Source organism: Lepidochelys kempii, chromosome 10 (genome assembly GCF_965140265.1).
Source record: "Lepidochelys kempii isolate rLepKem1 chromosome 10, rLepKem1.hap2, whole genome shotgun sequence".
Lineage (NCBI taxonomy): Eukaryota > Metazoa > Chordata > Testudines > Cheloniidae > Lepidochelys > Lepidochelys kempii.
This window is the reverse complement of record NC_133265.1, coordinates 24449671-24470274: the sequence shown is the minus strand read 5'-3', so window position 1 is coordinate 24470274 and position 20604 is coordinate 24449671. Positions and strand designations below refer to the sequence as shown.

The 20604-nt window shown below is 38.7% G+C and overlaps 1 protein-coding gene across 2 annotated transcripts in view; it reads right to left on the bottom strand.

Annotated features, from left to right (window-relative positions):
- The window catches only part of GRIN2A (glutamate ionotropic receptor NMDA type subunit 2A), a 296277-nt gene that overhangs the window by 85543 nt on the left and 190130 nt on the right, over positions 1–20604 (bottom strand). For both annotated transcript variants that reach the window (XM_073362474.1, XM_073362473.1), the window contains exon 4: positions 20269–20383. In XM_073362474.1, coding sequence (XP_073218575.1) covers positions 20269–20383 — 115 coding nt within the window. The remainder of the gene's footprint in view (positions 1–20268; positions 20384–20604) is intronic.

The following is a 20604-nucleotide window of genomic DNA, read 5'->3' as shown; positions in this document are numbered from 1 at the left end:
AAAAATTATTAGGGGTATGGAACAGCTTCCATATGAGGGAAGATTAAGAGGACATATTGTTCAGCTTAGAAAAGAGATGATGAAGGGGGAATAACAAAGGTCTATAAAATCATGACTGGAATGGAGAAAGCAAATAGGGAAGACTCATTTACCTCCTCACGTGACAAAAGATGGGGGGGGGTCACCTGATGAAATTAATAGACAGAAGATTTAAAACAAACAAGACAATACTTTTCATACAACACACAGTCAACCTGTGAAACTCATTGCCAGGAAATGCTGCGAATGCCAAAAGTTTGACTGGGCTCAAAAAAGAATTAGATGAATTAATGGAGGATAGATCCATCAACGGCTATTAGACGCAACCCTATGCTCTGGCGTCTGATTGCCAGAAGCTGGGACTGGATGACAGGGAACGGATCACTTGAAATTGTCCTGTTCTGTTCATTCCCTCTGAAGCATTGGCACTGGCCACTGTCAGAGACAGGATACTGGGCTAGATGGACCAATGGTCTGACCCAGCATAGCCCTTCTTATGTTCTCATATTTTTACTGTTGTCAAAAGTGCAGAGTCATTTATTAAATCATTGTTAGAGCTGACTGAGGTAAAGAACTAACCATCTCACTTTTTTTCTGTGACCTGTAAAAATGGCCAGCCCTAATGTCATATTTGGCAAGCACAAATTCCAGTTGTGCATGTTTTACTTCTCATTACAAATAATGTATTCTAACTTGTTTTACTTAGAAGTGCAATAGCCTTAAAAGCTTAAGCAAGCAAGCAAAGCCTCTAACTTTAGAATAAATGTAAACTATCATTTTCTGCCTATTTTGAAGACTCAAGACAAATTTTAAATTTAAATTGTTTTAAAAATTTGTCCTCATTTAATTTTTTTTAAATTACACACATTCCTAAGGTAATGGCCCCAATCCTGATCAATCTTACAAAAGTTTTACACCAGTGTCACTTACGTGAATTCAGTGGGGTTAAGTCCTGATTTAAAATTGAATAATAGAGATTCAAATCAGGCTCAATATCTGTGTCTCCTCAACTAATCTTGACTCTTTCTGCTATCCAAACATCAAGTATTACTTCAATACTTTGTGAACTCTTTTTATAGCATTCCCTCTTCAGACTGTTTATAACTGCTTTGTATCTTCAAATATAATTGCATGGTTTACCTGAGCCCTATGATGATAAAATATACACATAAGCTATCAAGCCACTTAGCATACATCCCAGGAATTTTTTCCAATCCCTAACTTAGCGAAAACCATTTAATAACAACCATGAATCTGACAAACATTTGTTTCTCTAAAAAACAGGCTGGAAGTAACAGTACAATCTGTCAGGCCAGACTCATGAAAGCAAAGTAGGGTTTGGTGATACTTCTACAATTTTAGAAATTAAAAGAATAAATACTATTATTGCTTTGTCATCTTTAAAAATTAAACTAATAGTTCAAAGAGCAAAGAGAATTGAATTTCAATTCGAATTGAAAACTGACAATTTGAGGGATAGAGATCACAATCTGATAGCTACTGAAGTTTCAGTTTTGTATGAATTACGCAAATTCAGTCTTGCATTCAATTTCCCCAGCTACAGACACGCAGACGTCCAACACAAAACCCACAACATTCAATCCCCCCAAAACTACTGGGATGCACCTTTTGGAGAACTGGCCTGTTGTCATTCTGGCTTTACACCATTTTCTCTGCAGTGACTTAAGTGAAGCTCTTCTTAATTGACTCGAGTGGAGAATCGGGCACCTGGCCTGAAAATCCTGCAGAAAGAGGATCTTCAGAAAATTCAAGGGACCCATTCCCAACATGAGCAAAATCATTGGCTCAGCTGTGTGGCCATGAGTCATTCTGTGACCTTACTGATGGGGATCAGAGTGTGCAGTAGAAGTTAATACTGCTCTTAGAAACATTTATTTCTCCTGTTTCAAGACATAAATTACTTATATTTAATTTTGTAGAGACCCATCCCACATACTATTAAATTGTATTGTAGTAGCGTCCAGTGGCTCCAGCAGGGATCCACTGTGCCAAATGCTGTACAAACAAAGGTATAAGAGACCATCACCCCCTCCAAAGAGTTCAAGGCAAAGCACACGCTTAAATCCATTCCCATTCAGAGCAGCACTTAAGCACATGTTCTCCCCGGCCTAATTTCTATTCAGTTTGTGCTTCCGCCTTCCTGGGATGCACAGGGACTCAGATCAATAATGCTGAATTTTAAAAGGAAGTGTGAGAATGGCTGCCTCTTATACACTAAGGCTAAAATTTTCAAAGGAGCCTAATAGGTGCCCAATTCGAAATCAAGGGGATTTTGGAGCCTGATTTCTGTATCCTACTTTGAAAGTTTCGGCCTAAAACTTGACAAAATACAACCTATCCCCATGTGATTCCGTCCATGAATTTAGGCCATTGGGAGAAAAACAACTTCACGTGCATGAAAATAATCCTGTATATCTGTATGACAGAGCTGCATTTCAAAAAGGGATTGTCTGCCGAGTGACAGCATGTAATCCCATTTGCAGCGGTGTCCATGCTTGGGTGTGTTAGCACACAGACATTCTGTACATTTTTGCCCATGGTAAAACCATTTTATGAACTCTGCCAGCTGGTACTGGGAGAGTTCCAAAAGGATTAAAACTTCAATCAAATGGAGGGCGAACATTGCAATAAAAATAATCAGAATTTCAAACTGCACAGAGTAGCAGCATCTACCCAGGGTTGCCAGGTGCCCTGTTTTTGTCTGGAATGCCCGGTCGAAAAGGGACCCTGGCGGCTCCAGACAGCACTGCCGGCCGGGCCGTTAAAAGTCCGGTCGGCAGCACAGCAGTGTTAAGGCAGGCTCCCGGTGGCTCCTGTAAGAAGCAGCATATCCCCCCTCCTGCTCATAGATGTAGGGGCAGCCAGGGGGCTCTGTGCTCTGCCTCCACCCCAAGCGCCAGCTCTGTAGCTCCCATTGGCTAAGAACCGGGGCCAATGGGAGCTGTGGGGCAGTGCCTGTGGATGCGGCAGCACATGGAGTTGCCTTGCTGTGCCTCCACATAGGAGCCGGAGTGGGGACATGCTGCTGCTGCTACTGGGAGCTGTCTGAGGAAAGTGCGGCCCAGAGCCTGCACCCCTGATCCCTCTCCTGCACTCTGAACCCCTCGGTCCCAACCTGGATCACCCTCCTGCACCCCAAACTCCTCATCCCCAGCTCCATCCCAGTGCCTGCACCCTCAGTTGGAGCCATTAACCCCTCCCATGCCCCAACCTCCTGCCCCAGCCCTGATCCTCCTCCCACTCTCTGAACCAGTTGATCCCATCCTGAAGCACCTTCCTACACCCCAACCTCTCATCCCCAGCCCATGCCAGAGCCCGCACCCCCAGCCAGAGCCCTCATCACCTCCTACACCCCAACCCACTGAGCCAGCCCCGTGAAAATGAACGAGTAAGTGAGGGTGGGGAGACCGAGCGGCAGAGGGGGGGGATGGAGTGAGCCAAGGGCAGGACCTCGGAGAAGGGGCAGGGTCTCGGAGGAGAGGTGGGGCAGGATTGGGGCAAGGGTGTTTGGTTTTGTACAAGTAGAAAGTTGGCAACCCTACGTCTACCTCCCACCTGTCTATTCACACCAGTAAGAAAAATAGAAATAGGACATGGCCGGGATTCTGTGGATTTACCTGCTCATGAATATAGCAGTGCACTTGTAGACATAGCTACGTGAAGAGACAACATTCTGTATAATTTTAAAGGGTTTCTTGTTTGGCAAGCCACTGCTTCTTCCTATGATTCTGCTGAATCTCTGTCATACGTGGAAATGTAATTACAAAAGCTGCCAACTGGAATCTATTTGTTCATATAAAGATGAGGATTAAAGAAAATGTTTCATAGTTTAGAGTTCTATGTTTCAATTACAGTTATTGCCTGAGGAGGAGAGTTAAAAAAAAAAAAGGGGAGGGGTGGCTGATTTTTAAGAAGTGCTGATCACTTACAACTGAAGATCAAGTCAGTGCAAACTCTGGGGTGCTGAGCTCCCCTCAAAATTAGGCCCAGTATCTATCACAACTGCCACTTTGAGGTAGGGGATTTACTCTAACAGTGTCAGCCGAGTAACTTATTAACTAACTAACCTGAAAGTTAGCGATACCATTGTATGTCAGCATTGTTCATCAGTGGACTCGAGTAAGACACACTCCTAGGTCTCAGTCATACAGACCCATCCAGATGTACTGCTATACACACAGAAGGTCCCATTGACTTCAACTGGGCTCTGTGGTATCGGGGAATTAGTCAGTCTATTGGAAAGCTCTCCACTGACCAGCATGGCAAACAGCAACAAGCTGCTGTCAGTCTATACTGTATTGAAGCAGGAGGGGACAATGATGAGAGGAAGTGATAGAAAAATGCTGAGGAAATCTTGCTGGTGACTTGAGAATGGCAGATCATGTGTAATGTTAATTAGAAAATGCCTGCAGGTTGCCCTTCTTAAGGAATGTTTGGGCTGGATATTGCTAGTTCTAATTAAGAACTGGTTAGCACAGTCACTGGATTTGCTCTGTCAAAGATACTAGACACATGAGTGAACAGCTCCCATCTTCACATGGTATTTAGACTTCTGAGCAGTATGATGGCTGAACAGTATAAGTTTTTAATGAAAACACACAATTTATGTAAATCAGCCACAGCTCTGAATTTCAAAATCACATTTTTTTCTAATTTATTTATTTTTCATTTGGCATGCATATTTAGTTTTTACAGAATTGAAGTATTTAGTTAAAATGTAGGAAGGATTTAATATTAAAATTAACTTTGGAAGTTTTCTGGTTTGCATTTTTGTATGTTAAGTTGAATTATAGTATTGCTAATAAGAATCTGAATGATAGTACTAATGAGAGTTTTAAATAATACTATTTTAAATCTTCAAACATTTATTCTTCACCACATCCTTGTGCAGTAGATAAATATTCTCATTTTACAGACTGAGGGACTGAGGCAGAAAAGTGAAGGCTCCTACATCAGCAAGGAACTTAAGCACATACTTAACTTTAAGCATGTAACTGCTTTCCCAGATCAGGGCCCAAGTGATTTACCAAAGTCAAAACTGGGATTAGTTAGCGTCCGAGATGTCTTATAATTGGGGAGTTCCAGGCTCCTATTATTATGCTTATACCATTAGACCACACATTCCTGTATGTTAAAATAATATCCAAATCTTTGTACTTTGTAGGTTACACCCACCTCTGTTTATAACCAAGACAGTCATTCTGTCATTAGCTTCTAGTTCAAATAATACAGAAGAGTATTAGCTAATCACTTAGTTATCTTATTGCATAAGAGAAATGTAAATAACTAAATATAGCCAGATATGAAAGACAAGCCTTTGGCGCTTGATGAATATGTTTTTAATATTATCCCTTCTCTAAAGATTATTGCAAAGATAGATTTGAGTTTGCACAAAGGAAGAACTCTCATTTGGTCTAAATAGCTGACAATACGTTTTATTTTCAATGCCTTGCTGTTTAATCCTTTAAGGCTGCAAGCAGTAATAGAACTGACCCTCTGATGATGCAGACTCTGGGTCTGTCCATTACAAGACTTTGAAAAAATAGATATCTCTTGAAACTAACAAGATGTTTGCTGTTGGGATACTGGCTCAGAATGTTCCAGTTTTTAGAAACAGAAATAAATGCCCAGAAATTAAATTACAGCACTGCTTCTACTATATTACCCAAAACTTGGCAGAGTTAATGGATTATCCTAATGAAAGCAATGAAGCCAATTTAATTTGGACTTTAGCATAAACATTGAATAATATTAACCTTATTGATAGCAAATATGGGGCTACATATAGCAAGCAGGACAAACTAGGCAAAATTTTCAAAAGGCTTAGGTCCCATGGGGACTTTCAATAAAACTCAGTCTCCAAAATCACTCTGCCTGTAAAATTTTACCTGCTACAATTATATTTGGAAAACTGCAGATACCATGGACCGTGAGTAGTCTTTCTGATTTGTAAGTTTGGCATTAAGGCTTTGTGTGTGTATTGGATCATACCCTCTGCAAAGTAGTGATCCCCAGCTTGGATGCATTCCACTTTAACTGAAATATGCAAAAGTTATTTTCAAGGTATGGTGCTAGGGACGTTAGGTTTTTCGAAAAACCTCTCTCAAAATATATGGCCATTTTTAAAAGTATCTTTACTCAGAGGCCACTGTTTGTTTTTACTATCTATGAATAATGTACTTTAATTTGGGTTTAAATATGATCTTGTAACTCTTTTGAGAATCAACTCAGTGAGGAAAAACTGTTCATATTTAAGCCATATTTTTGATTCATTTTAAACTTTTATTGGGGGAAACTGCCATTGTTGGCAAGTGTTGGACTGCCATTCTAATCAGATTTTTATTAATTATTATTATTAACAACACTTTGCACTTAAAAGGTTTCATGTGAGGGACTTAAGTACTTTACAAACATTGAACAAACATCTTGGGTAGTAGATAATTGAATAGTTGAACATTTACTATACAGGGAAATATTTTGCCAAAGCTGGGCAATTTGTATGCAATTACACAATGGTTTGCAATTCAATGCGATAATGCACAGACTTGATTTTTTGTTCAATTCTCAACACCTGATTATGCCTGATTTTTAACTATATGAAACCCACTGATTTAACAGGAGTTTGAAACTTCACCCTCCAATCAAGTCTGAAAATCTGCTGTTGAGCTGAATTGGGTTTGTCTTTTAAAAAGACACACACAAAAAATCAATTTGATTGATGTATATTGGTATCACTGACAAAGGTACACTACACTGACCCTGTTTATTCTGATGCAACATTATTTTAATTTATATTCTCTAAGACCTAAACTACATTTGATATGTAATACATTTGGATGTAGAACCTCAAAAGCAGGGGATGATCTCTCTCAGCTATGAATGAATTAACTTCAAAGCTTTTCAATAGTGTAGCAGTAGGAGTGCAGTGCTTGGGGGGAGATGAACGTACATTGGTAGTAGTCTTCCATCAAGGACCTCTGGAAATATATTGGGTCAAGAAACATGTTCTGCTGGTTTAAAATGTAGCTTAACTAGATCTATATCAATGCAATGGGAAAGCTAACATTTTATAGAGTGCCGTTTGTATGCGCAAACATAATATATTCTGATGAAAATAGGTATTTTAGCTATCAATCTAAAACATGGGGAAAGGCGCATTTATTACCAGTATATTTCTTACAAGTTTGTTGATCTTAATTAGCATATATTTGCCAAAGGGCCTTTTAAGAAGAAAATAAATCACTAAGGTGCTATAACAATTTTCTCTTTCCACAGACCAATTCCAGCACCATTAGAATTTAAATTGGAAAAAAAATATGCTCCGAGAATTATCTGAGTTAAACATCTAACCAGGAGAAAGGCTCTGCATAATAAACTGCACAGTGAAGGTAGCAAATCCATGGAGATACTATTCAATGCAAAATACTAACCTGTATTGGTGGATGAATAATGGTTTAGTATTGTAGGATAAAATATCAAGATGCAAAATTAAGTGTATTTTATAAGTAAGTATAAATATCAGAGTACTTAGGGCTCATTTCAGAGGATGGTATATGATTTTTAAACCAACATCTAAAGAAATCTCCAGAAAAAATCACCCTTTTTAATATAAGAAAGGGAGCAATTGCACAAAAGAAAATGATAGAATGTTTTCACACATATAATTCTAGTCAATGAGTGAATGAGATGCTGCATGCTCAGCAATATGAAAGGCAATGGAAGCGCTCTGCTGTAAGACCTGCTAAGAGGGGATTCTAATCAAGACACATGAACACAAATTTATAGCCTGCCACCGCAGCTACCAGGTCTTCCTCCACCAGATAGCCTAATCCTTAAATGCCTCTCCCTCATCCCTAGTGAAGGGTTGCAGGGTTCCTCTATTCCTCCCTCAACAAAAAAGGAGAGCAGAGCATGCGGGATGTTGCTAGTTTATCAAAGGGCACTTTCAGAGACTGTCTCCTCTCAAGACGACAAAGGGGAAAAGAAGAAGACCAGCAGGGACATTCTTCACTCCCCTTTCCACACTTGAGGCCAGGAGAGATTAGGGCCTGACAATAGTTTCAGCTTCATTTCTGCTGAATTGTGAAAGGATTTACTTCCTTGCCAGGAGAACACACTCCATGTGGCTAGAAGCACATGAAGGTGAGCCCAGAGCCAATCTATTGCAGAGGCATTTGTAGTATGACAAATTTGCCATTAGGATTGGTTTCAGAAGCACAAAGCATCGCAATAGAAATCTGGCCCTACAATAAGGAGCACTGCAACAAGGCTTTGCTTCAATTCCTTACAGGGAGAGGAGAAAGCTGTGCTGTTCAGTTCCAGGACTTTGGTTTAGTTCAATCTGGTCATCACTGTGATCAGTTATAGGAACAAGAGGAGATTGTTTCTACTAATCAGACTGTGCACTACAGGAAAGAGTCCAGCTGAGTTGTTCTTCACTTATCTCTGGTTCAAGACATAAGGGTTTAGTCATAGGACATTCTCTATTCTCCACTCTCAGCTGCTCTGTAGCTATTTCCTCTTTTCTCCATTCTCCATCCCAGCTATTTCAGCTTCCATTCACAGTTAACCACACTGGCCTACAAGCACAACAGACAACTCCTATGTGAGGACCCTGTGAGTCTGACAAGTACCGCTTCAGCTGTCAGTAAGCCTCTTACATCACTTAGTACAGCACTAATAAGGAGACCACGTAAATTCTTGGTTATCACCATCAAGAAGAACTGTTACCATTAATTCTTAATAGGAATATAAAAAGGTATTCCAACAGAAGATCCAACATTCTGAAGTCTTAACACAAATCTTTGTGTTCAGTGCCATTTGTTCTCTGCCAGTGTACATCCTGCTGGGCATGAATAAGCCATAACAACTGCCAAAATGTAGGCTATGCAAAATATTGTCAAATACATAAATGGAAGTACTAAACAGAACTAGTGAGCATTGCTACTTGTTGCCATAAGCTTTAAAAAGTTCTCAAGCAGCATTTTTCTTCCCTTGCCTAATGTACATTTTGATTATTATTGATGGAGATATTTTTGTCTGTGTGTCACGAAATTAACAGTTACTGATATTTATCAATAAAAATTAAATCCTTTTAAGCCTACCTATAATGTAGTTGGATGTAATTTGCACTTTTTTATACACTGCTGGTGATATATCCTTTCTGATTATGTCCAGGAAGTGCATGGGTTTAACTATTTTCCTTAGTTACAGGTATCCATTTTCTAGGCAGCCTGCTGAAGGCACCATATTTCATGTCTCATAACACAAGCACTTCTGGGCTAGTATTCAACATGGGAAGAATCAAGTAATTTTTCTCTACTATTCCTTTTAAAATCTCTTTTCCCATTGTGGTAATGTGATTTTTTTTTCCGAGTGACATCCATTTAATTGAGCAGTAAATGCACTATAGAAGGACCCTTTAGAACTCTGCATTATGTAACCTGGAAGATGGAGCTATTGAATAGTTCAGAGACAGGTCTGAAAAATTTGATTTATGCTCCATCCCTAAATCCAATTAGCTACATGTAGTTACAGTCTACAGCAAATACATCTATAGAAAAGAGAATAGTCTGCTTAGAGGGCAAAGGGCATAGAAATGTTTGTGTCTGGAAAGAGAGAGTCTGTTTAAAGATCCCTAAGAATCCAATTAAAGTCAACAGAGAAATTACAAGTGGGAGTAAGATTACTGTGAGCAGACATCACAGTGATGGGACCATATGTGTGTGTATAGAAACTTCATTGAGGTGGAGCCTGTAATTTAGGGTAATACACAGTACAGGGATACTGTAGTTTCCCAAAACAGAAACTGTGTGTGTGTGTGTGTGTGTGTGTTTCTCTCTCTCTCACACACACACACACTTCCATATACAAAGGTTTTGAATCTCTGTTTTAAGTATAAAACTCAACACAGTTTTAACTATGAAACTGCGACCACTGCTTCCGTAATACACGTATACATTTGTAGGCACACACACAAATATACTTAAAAGTTCCTACATTCTTGCAGCCATGTCTTGCATCTTCACCTGGATTTGGGAAGTTTTCCCTTTGTTTTGGTTTAATCTCTCCATGACACAGGTGAAAATACACAACACAGCTGAGAATGCAGGAGCTTGTTTGATGTCAGATAGAAATATTAGTTATTAGAGCCTCTCCGCATTCAGTCTTTACCAAAGTAACCCAGTGAACTGGCTAGAAAAAACATTTTCTGATATCTTTTTACATGTACATTTTCTGCCAACTACAATTGGCAATAGTCAAAGAAGGTGATGATAAATTGTTAATCTTTATGTTAAACATATTTAGACAAAAACAACTAAACTCTCAAAACATAACATACAGAATAGCTCATTACTGTACATTATAGAAAATAGATAAATCAAGTCACTGTAACTAGTAATATCCTGGCTGCAGACCAGAATAATTGCAGGGAAGTAAAGAAAAATATATGCCACATACACCAAACAATTTCTGAAAGGAATAATCAGATATAAAGGTGCAACCTGTAGAAAGTCAATATTATCATTGAAATGGATAGCTTGATGTTGTGGGGGGAATAAAGCATCTTAACAATAGGATTCCATTCAAAGGTTTTTGCAATCTATGTGAGGTACTATGAACTGTCCGATTATATTTATGGTTCTAAAACTTTTCAGGATATTCGAACATAAGTAATCAAAGGAACAGTATGTTAATAAATATTTGACAAAGATTATACATGAAAGAGTGGATGCTATACAACAAATAGCACTATGACAGGGCAGCTAACTAATGCAAAAGCATCATTGCAATACTTTGCATTAGTATAATTCAGAATATAATATGCTTGCTAAATTACAAGACTATTATTCATAATCCTTTTGTAACAAAGTGACAGAATGAGATGAATAGCTACATCTGCTCTCATTACTGTTCAAACAGGCACAGTCCCTTTCAGAACACATTTCAATTGCAATCTATAATAGAGCACATGCTTTCTTTTTCTCTGAAATACCAACAGGTGTGATGAAGATGTACAAACTTGGAGTATCTTACTCATATCAAGAAATTAATACCAAGCAAACATATGGCCTGACATACACTTTTTGTAGGAAAACTAGCTGTTTCCTTTGTTCTAGTGGACTTCTCCAACTATTCTTTGGGAATACTTCATCTTAGTTTTAGGTAATATCTGGAAACTACAAGATTTGATCAATTAAGCGTGTCAGTTTAGTAACAACAGACAATAGCAGAAAACTACCACTAAAAACAAACCTTTCAAAATTCAGGGGTCCTGCACATGCGTATCACAACATGTGGTATACCTTATCCAGTGCATCAAAAGTGCCCAACAACTATGTGGGTGACTCCAGCCAATCACTAAGCTCACAAATGAACTCACAGAAAAATGACAAAGACCCCATATCACCTGTGGATGAACACTTTCCAAAAAGTGATCATTCCATATCTGATCTTACAATACTCATCCTCAAAGGAACCCTGCATGCACCTTCAGAAGGCAAGCCTGGGAACTTAAATTCATGATGTTAGACACCACATATTATAGACTCAACAGGGACACTGGTTTCATGGCTCATTACAACAATTTGTAACACACACCTGCCAGCTAACCCTTAATGGCCCACTTCAAACTCCTATTGCCTAACAATCTAACCCTTATTGCCCACTCCATTTCGATGGCCTCCTACAACATGCATTACCCCTCATGCTTAACAATCTGCCCCAACTTGTATTTAACTTATTCTGATTTCCTTCCCAAGACTGAAGAAGAGCTCTGTGTATAACTTACACCTTCCACCAACAGAAGTTGATCCAATAAAAGATACTGCCTCACCCATCTTGTCTCACTGCAGAGAAAAGCATGAGAGAAAACTCCTCTTCTTAGGAAAAAAAGCATTTGCCATACCCCTTCCATTGCAAAATATGATGCATGGCAGAATACAGAATACTGCAATCACTTTATATTTTTGAAGGTCCTCTTGCATGACACTTTTATCTAGATCCCAGTTTCCTCAATTACTTTACGATACAGCATGCTACAATTAATACATATATGTGTTAATAACAGGAAACATTAATTCTAGATAGTCACCTGAAGGTCTTGAAGAAGTTCAAGAAACACTGGAACCTCTGACCTTCAAAACTGGGTTGAAAGCCTCACAAGGGAGACAATGCAGCTCTACCCCTTATTCCTCATCCCACTCCTCTGTGGACAAGAAAGCCCAGATACTATGGCCCTCAGGCACGAGAGTAATAAGTGAGGTGTGTGTATACATACACCTAGAGTATAGACAGACAGCAGCAGAGCAGTCACACAGGCTATTGCAGTCCTGAGTGGTTTTCCCACTGCTCCTTAGTTTGTGGAGAAAAGTCCCAGTGCACAGCATAATTCTTTCAGCTCCTGTACTGAGATCAGAATTCCATCCAGCTAGTCTAGTGCAGCATAGCTTTGTTTAGTGCAAGTTTTCAAATAAGCCTGAGAAGTACTGGGTTAAATATAAGCCTATGGTATGTACACTGGGAACTCTCTAACAATGCAGGTTTAGCATTTCACTATAATAGGAGAGTACTACTCAGGCCAATGACCCCCTCTCTTCACCTCCAGATTGATGGTTTGACAGCTGCCCTCTTGGCTGATGCGTAGGGGACTGAATCAGGGACCGAATCAGGGACCTTCCAAAACTAAAAGCATGAGCTGCTACAGCTTGAGCTAAAATGCCAAGAGAATCTATACATTGCGGTTGTGACAATTAATATCCTCTGTGAATTGGCCCAGAAGGGGACCTGTAACACACGCACACCAGTGGGTTATAGTGACAACCTTGGCAGCTGAAGTAGCCTCTGGATGGCCATGCCTTCACTCCCAGTGGGAAACAGCTCCAGCACAAATGCCCCTGCTCCTGTATTCTTCCACTGGGACCAGCTGCTATAAAAATAGGAGTCCGGCATTCTTCACCACTCCTCCACAATAGTTACAACTCTTCCCCTATTTTTCAGCCAGGGAGGAGGAGAAGAATGGTGATTATTCTTTTGGAACACAGAATTTAACAACTGCTTGGTAATAACTGATGCATTCCAAGGAAATTAGCTAAGTACAACACCGATACAATGAAATGAAATTTCATTATAATAAAAACTATAAAAAAAAAAGCCAAGTTGTTCACTGAAAAGCAGAGATGCAATTCTGGACTTTAACTCTGTTCTGAATACAGTTTTATGTATGAACACATCTAGAAATATGTTGTGTTTGCATTTTAAATAACATGACTTTAAACAGGACTTTGCAACAAAGGTAGCCAAGAAAGTGTGTTGCTACATCTACTCTAGGTGTAAAGTCCTGTTTAACATCAAGTTAGAACATATTAGCCCCATGACAGAGTTGCCTATAAGAAGGTTTTATTGTATATTTCACGTGAGGAATATGTAAACAAATGGACATTTGGTTCCCAGTTATTTCAATTGTTCTAGTTAAAAGGTATATGGTCTCCCCATATTTTTTATTGAAAGTACCATGGTGTGATCTGAATTGCCAAAAAAATCGCAGCTTCACCTTATCTACTTTGGATGCGATGATTTCCTGAGAAATTATACTCGGTACTATATTACCTCAGTGATTTTTCAACATCACGGTAATTTGACAGCAAAAAGCTTTCCAAAATCTGAACCAGTGTTCTGTTTTTCAGTTCTAAACATGGACAGTGTTGCTTCACTTGTAATGCTGTACATGCTACACTTCTTCTATTGGCTATATGAAACAGGAGATTTTTTTTGCCAGACGGAACACTCCATGGAGAACTTAGTTTTCTTATCTAGGACAGGGGATTCGCCCACCACAAGCCCCCTATTTTTCTGATATGCACATCATGTCTTGCACATCAGGGCTGACTCCTCCTTCTGTAAGTTAATCAAAGTGCAAAATCAAGCCCTTGACCACATACAGTAAATGCAATATTAATGCACAGTTGGAATTTTAATAAGTTTGGACATGTGGAAGTGAAGGTTCCTATAGCAACATGAGATTTGGAACAGACTCAGCTGTGTTGTACCTACAATATAATATTTTCTACAAACATTTTTACAAGAAGCAGGAGTAAAGCAAAAAATGTTTTTTACATCTCACTAATTTATTATACATTTTTAAAAAGTCTTATTTCTCTTTTCCCACTTGCCCTAGAAATATGAGATATCAGATGCTCACTTCCCTTTCTGTGTAGGAGGACAGACATGCACAGTGATGTGATATACAAAGCTATAACCTGACCTCTACTACTTCCTCCCTCCAATCTAGGAGCAAGGGAATGGTAAGTCTCACTCTCAGTTTATAGCACCATTTGACATTACTCTACAGACTGGGGTTCTTCAGAAAGAAAAGGATTTGAGGATATTGTAGCTAATTTTATAAAGAAAAAATAGCAAGCAGGAAAAATGTTTCTAACAAATAAGGCTATGTGTTTATCTTTACACATCACAGAATAGTAATAAAGCACAAAAAATGTTTTTATCCTGTGCTCACCTTTATATATGTAATATACTCTTGTTTAAGTGTAATATGTTCCTGCTTTTGCTATTAAATGTTCACCATGAAGTAAGGTTTAGTATAGGATATGCAAAGTAGCTGAATTAATTTTTCTCTAGGAACTTAATTTTGCATTTGATATTTTTTATCTATTTTTACTATACTTTAATATCAGATTGATATAATATCAATATAAAATCACTTTAATATCAGATATGTTTTTTGCATTTAATTTCCTTGGCTTTAAAAAAAAAAAGAGGCTATGTGATTCATGCTTAAAATGTTTATATTTAAATAGCCCCAAAAACCTTTGAAGTCCACATCTCCATGAGGTCAACTGAACAGGAAAGGATGATACCTTATTGAGGTGAACAGATGCTACTGTTTGGCAGTGGAACGATTTCTGCAGGGCTAGTTTAACAGGGCAGCAGCACATCACACTGTATTAGAGCTAGGGGTGGTGTTGCTTACGCTTGCATTTTTATCCAGGTAGACCATTTCAATGAAGCACACACATTACACACTCCATGTAAACGGTCTTGCCTCAGAACAACAGTCCCTGTGCCCAGCAAGAATGGGAAGGAGAATACATACTTGTGGAGCCTCTTTAGGATCTATCATGACATCTTGGTGGATGCCTACTTAACATTCCTAGAAGTGATTTTCATAACTATTATTCGTTCAAGCAACGTTTTTCAAACTTGGCTGTGGACCACCCACTCCCTCCCCTCTCCCCCTAACACTATTTATACACTTTGTGTAAGTTTCAAAGTTTGCATGTCTGAGTCATTTATAGAGGGAAAGTGATTCTTTTATTATTTTTACAGTGAGAGCATGTACCTTTTTTCAGCCTGTAACAACTCAGCTATGGCTGAATGGATTTTCTGCACATTTAAACCTTGCAGCTAAATCCAGCATAGGTATTTTTAGTCCCGAAAGAGAAATGTTATGGAAGTTATAATCAAGTACAAAAAGATTATTATACTATGAGCAAAGGGAAACTGAATCAAGGGGTTTCATATTAAAACTTGTACCTGAAGGAGAAAATTAGATAAAAGCACTTCACATTAAACAGAAGCAATTACTCTTCGTTACTCACATTATAAAGGAACTATACTGTAATTTGTATGTACATTTGCTATACTACAAGGACTACTGGATTATTGTACTATCAGTATTTTGCGTGAATGACCCATATAATTAGATACTAGGATTTATAAAATCCCACTGAAACAGAACTGTGATACAACCTATTGAAACGCTGCCAGTTGAAGTAAAATTGTGTCCATCAGGAAACCAACAAAAGGAAGATGTTGGCTCTAAGTTTAATAATATATTTACACTGTTTGAAAGGTGTCAGACTTTCTGTCAGACTCCTACTAGAGCAAGAAGAGGGGAAACGTTAGATAAACCTGTGATAAAATTAGATAAAATGACACTGTACAGATCTAAGTGTCCACACTCAGTTTGTTCCTGAAACTCGTGAAGGAAACAACTGAGGTGTATGGTATGTGAAGGAAACTCTAGGAAGGCACATGGAGCATTGTCTATCCATACCAGAAGAAAGACTGGAGGTCATGTATGTGGTTTAATTAGGCCACAACTTCATTCACTTATAATATGTGGGAGTACCCAGCAACAAATTGTACAATGCAGGGAAGAGGGGGTAAGCTTCTCATTGGTCCAGACATAGGAGACCCAAACCCCCTTCCTCAGCTCCCTTAAGAAGACCAGGAAAAGAACAGGGGTCTGCTCCGCACTGACAAGATTTAGGAGTTCTTTCTTTCAAAATTCTTTTCCAGTCCAATTTACCCCATAGTCATATCCCTTCCATACAGAGGACATGCACTGGATGTTCTCCACAAGAAGGTGGCAGCAAAATACTTGGCTGCCTCCCGCATTCCCACTAGGTACCCAGATGTCCACAAATTCCCTCTTATTTTTAAACCAAGGTGAGCCTTATTTGCATGCAGTGTCTGCTCCCAGGCTGCCACAGAGTTGCAGTGGGTACAGCAGAGATGATAAAGATTTGCATAAACGGTTAGGTTAATACTTTCTCATGTCTCCAAGTTGAAATTCACGAATTCTCATACCTTGTCTGAAGCTGCACAATGGAACTATAATGCTTCAAAACATGTCTGGTTACATGTAGCAGAGCCTATACTCAAGTCCTCCCCACTTTCATATGGTCGTCACTTGTTGAAATAGACCCAAGTATTTCTTTGAAGTCTGGAGAGTGTTCATATCGAGGAGTTTGGACATGATTTGTCCCCTGGTAAGTTTCCCTAAGCAGTTACTAGTTCAGTTTTCAAAACTCTATCAAACCATTTGCTTTGGTGGTCCCTTAAGACAAATTTAACTATATAAAGTGTATGAAATTATGATACTATGAGGATCACTGGCTATGTCTTAAACCACTTTCCCCTTGAGCTGGCTCATACAAATACTGACCTCACAGTGTGTAGTTACCAAAGTGATTTTTCCACAGATAATATATAATAGCTAGACTAGTGCATATTTAAAAATAACATTTAAGTTTTTAGTGATGGTTAATGAGCAGAATATTCCTCAAAATATTCAGATTTACATGTTTAGTTCACACTGCAGGGTTAATAATTTAATTCATGTCAATGAATGTAAAGAAATACATCATGTGATATGGTAAACCCTCTCTGCATGGCTATCATGTTTACTGAGACTACAGTAACTCATTCTTGATCATACAAATTCAGCTCGGAAACTGATTTAGCAACATTTAGGCAAACTGGAGCCCCAATCCTACATTCTGTGTGTACCCCAGATGTGGATGTCACGTGACTTTATGGATTTCAATGGGAGCTTTGGTTTCCCAAGCAACGCATGGATCAAGCATTAAGAATTTAAAATACATCTGTCATACCTCTGCCTATTTTTCCCAGGTCCTGATACAGCAGGCATTTTCTCAGTTCCAGGTTATGGCATGTTACTCACAATTAACTTGATTAATAATCCCACTCTTTTCAAATGTGTGCATAAGATTGACAGAATCTGGCCCTCAATAAATGCACTTTCAATGGGAATACTATAAGAGTGAAGATTTGTAGGATCAGTCTCATAATATATTTATTTATGTTCTAGATCATCACAGTGTACAGCATTAGCATTTATCAAAGAAAACAGAATTACTTACTAGCTACAGTGGATTTTTTTCCATGGAGCACATTCCCTGGACATGGAGGTTTACATGCACCAATAACAGCTTAGCTCTCAGTATAATTAAATGCATTCTGCTGCAGTCACGATTCAGAATCTCCAGCCAAACTTTGAAAGAATTAAGATTAACACTCGAAAGGAATTTAACACAATGTTTTTAATAAAAAATATTTTGAAACAAATATTGACCATTTATAGCTTTACTGCCAGGCAGATTATTAATTATTATTATTATTAATTATTATTATTATTGCTGGTAGGGAGAGCAGGACATGACATTTTAATTAGCAGTCAAAAAACTTTAAAACATGAAATTATTCAAATTAATAAAAATGCGAAGGGGTTTTTAGATTGTGTTTGGATTTTCAAACCCATCCAAATTTAGGAAAGATTGTGGGGTTCACTCACTCCTCCAGTGTGAGCTCAGTTTAACTAGTGAACTCGCAAGAAATTGCAGAGCAGTCTCCAAAAAATTCTCTGATCCACATGGCATATCTTGACCAATATTCTGCTCTTCCAATGCATACAGAACTCCTAGTGACGACAAAATGACAGATTTGTGTCACCGATATTAATGGTAATACTGCCCATACGGAGAGAGCAGATTATCATAGTGGAGTATACTTCCTGCTGTAGGTCACAAAAGACAATTTTCTTATCTTAACTGAACGTATAAAATGTTAGTGCCCACTCTTAGATCACCACATTAGGTGATTTCAGATTTGTTAAGATTTCGAAAGCTGGAAGCCATGTATCATTGGGACTTATTTGATAGGATATAATTTAAAAAGTCAGTTAGGACATGAGAAAATAAAGAAGCCTGGACTGAAAAAGTGTTTGTGAAATAGTATATTAAAAGGGGAGGAAACTAAAACATTCAAGACTATTATACAATAAGAACCCAATTCTGATGTTAATGGCAGTAGATGGTGGTTATATGACAGAAAAAATTTAGTCCTAGATGCTAAATTGCCGTTTTAAACACTAAACTCCACTTTAAAAATATTTACACCCTATAAATTGCCATGTTTGCTATCTATATGATAAGATTCAAGGAGTGTCACTCTGTGTGTCATTCTGAAGCTTAAAATGGCTGTTGAGTCACTATGAAATGATAAGAACAGAATAGTTGACAGCTCTTTGTTTAGAATATCACCAAGTTGAATCATCACTGGGTTTTGCAGTCTGCTACTGTCCGATTCTTAAATTCTCAGCCACTTAGACTTTGCAAATGACACCCAAGCAACAGCAAGGCACGTGTCTATGCCATTGCTGGGTAAGGAATCGTGTCCCTAGCCTCTGTTTGTCAGAGGGTGGAGATGGATGGCAGGAGAGAGATCACTTGATCATTACCTGTTAAGTTCACTCCCTCTGGGGCAATTGGTATTGGCCACTGTCGGTAGACAGGATTCTGGGCTGGATGGACCTTTGGTCTGACCCAGTATGGCCGTTCTTATGTTTTTATGCCAAGAGTCCAAGACCATTGTGATATCAGAAGTATATTCAGATCACTCCCCTTACTTTGCAGCTACTTTGCATGCAATAACTTTACTGGTTGTATGAGGGAGACTCTACAGATGGTGGATTATTTGGCATAACGGCCTCACCTGTGCAACCACATGGGCTGTCAGCAACTAGTTCTGCATTAACCGGCGTGCCTACAGGACGTAGTAGTACTAACACAATTATTAGAGCTGGTCATATTTTGTCTTAAATATGCTGTTTCATCAAAGCGGAAATATTTTGCAGAGATGTACTCATTTTGACAAGTTTTCGGACAGGAAGGTTTCTGTGGTCCTATGTGGCTTCTCTAGCCACTTTTGACAGACACCCGTGAATTGAAAACTTGACCTTTTTGATCCAAAAATAATCAGATGTTTTAAAACAATTCTATTTCATAAAAATGTTTGAGAGCTTTTGTTGTCATTCCAATGCAAAACAAAAACAAATTTCAAAACCTCCGAAGTTGTTGCAAAATGGAACGGCCACCCAACAGCCAGCTCTACTATCTATCAGGCAAATACTGTGCACTTACAGACAGCCTTACATCCAAGGACTTCAAATCACTAATGAACGAAGATTCAACATTCCTATGAGAAATGTTATCTGTGTTTTACAGAAGGAAAAACTAATGCACAAGAGACCTACCTAAGGTCACTCAAGATTTCCAGAACAAAACCAGGAGTAGAACCCATAAGCCCAGATTCCCAGTTTTGCGTTTTAGCCACATGATCATCCTTCCCTTACCTTCAGGCAGTGGCATGCACATATGAAAGTATATGCTGCACGTATATGCAGCCTAATATAAACATTCTGCTGAAATTGAACACATACCATGTCACCAATCTATTTTGGGGATTTGCTTACATTTACAGTCAGAATAGCAGTGTATTGACATCAACAAACTAGGAATTCAGAAGTATTTCACGGGAGAGGGAGCGGCACTGAAATTCTCTCTTTGCGCCTTTCAGTACATTAATATGCAGACAAATGCTCACCTTCTCCCACTTCCGGTCCTTGTTCAGCACTATCACCACCAGCTTTGGGTGTGCCTGGTAGCCATCTTCTGTGAAGGACAAATCTTTACCTTCCCAAGTCACATTCATCATAAACCTAGGAGGAAAAAATAAAAGTTTAGTGAAAAATGAATGAGCTGGCCAACAGTTAACGAGCAAGCTAATTCATACATCAGAACAATACTGATGAAATACACACACATTAAATCCCATCACTGCTGTGAAAATCCTAGGTCTGCAGCTGGAGTCTCTGGGGCATTCCTTGAAGGGAAGAAAAAGCAAAGTACTATATACACATGACTTGCACTGCAGAGGTAG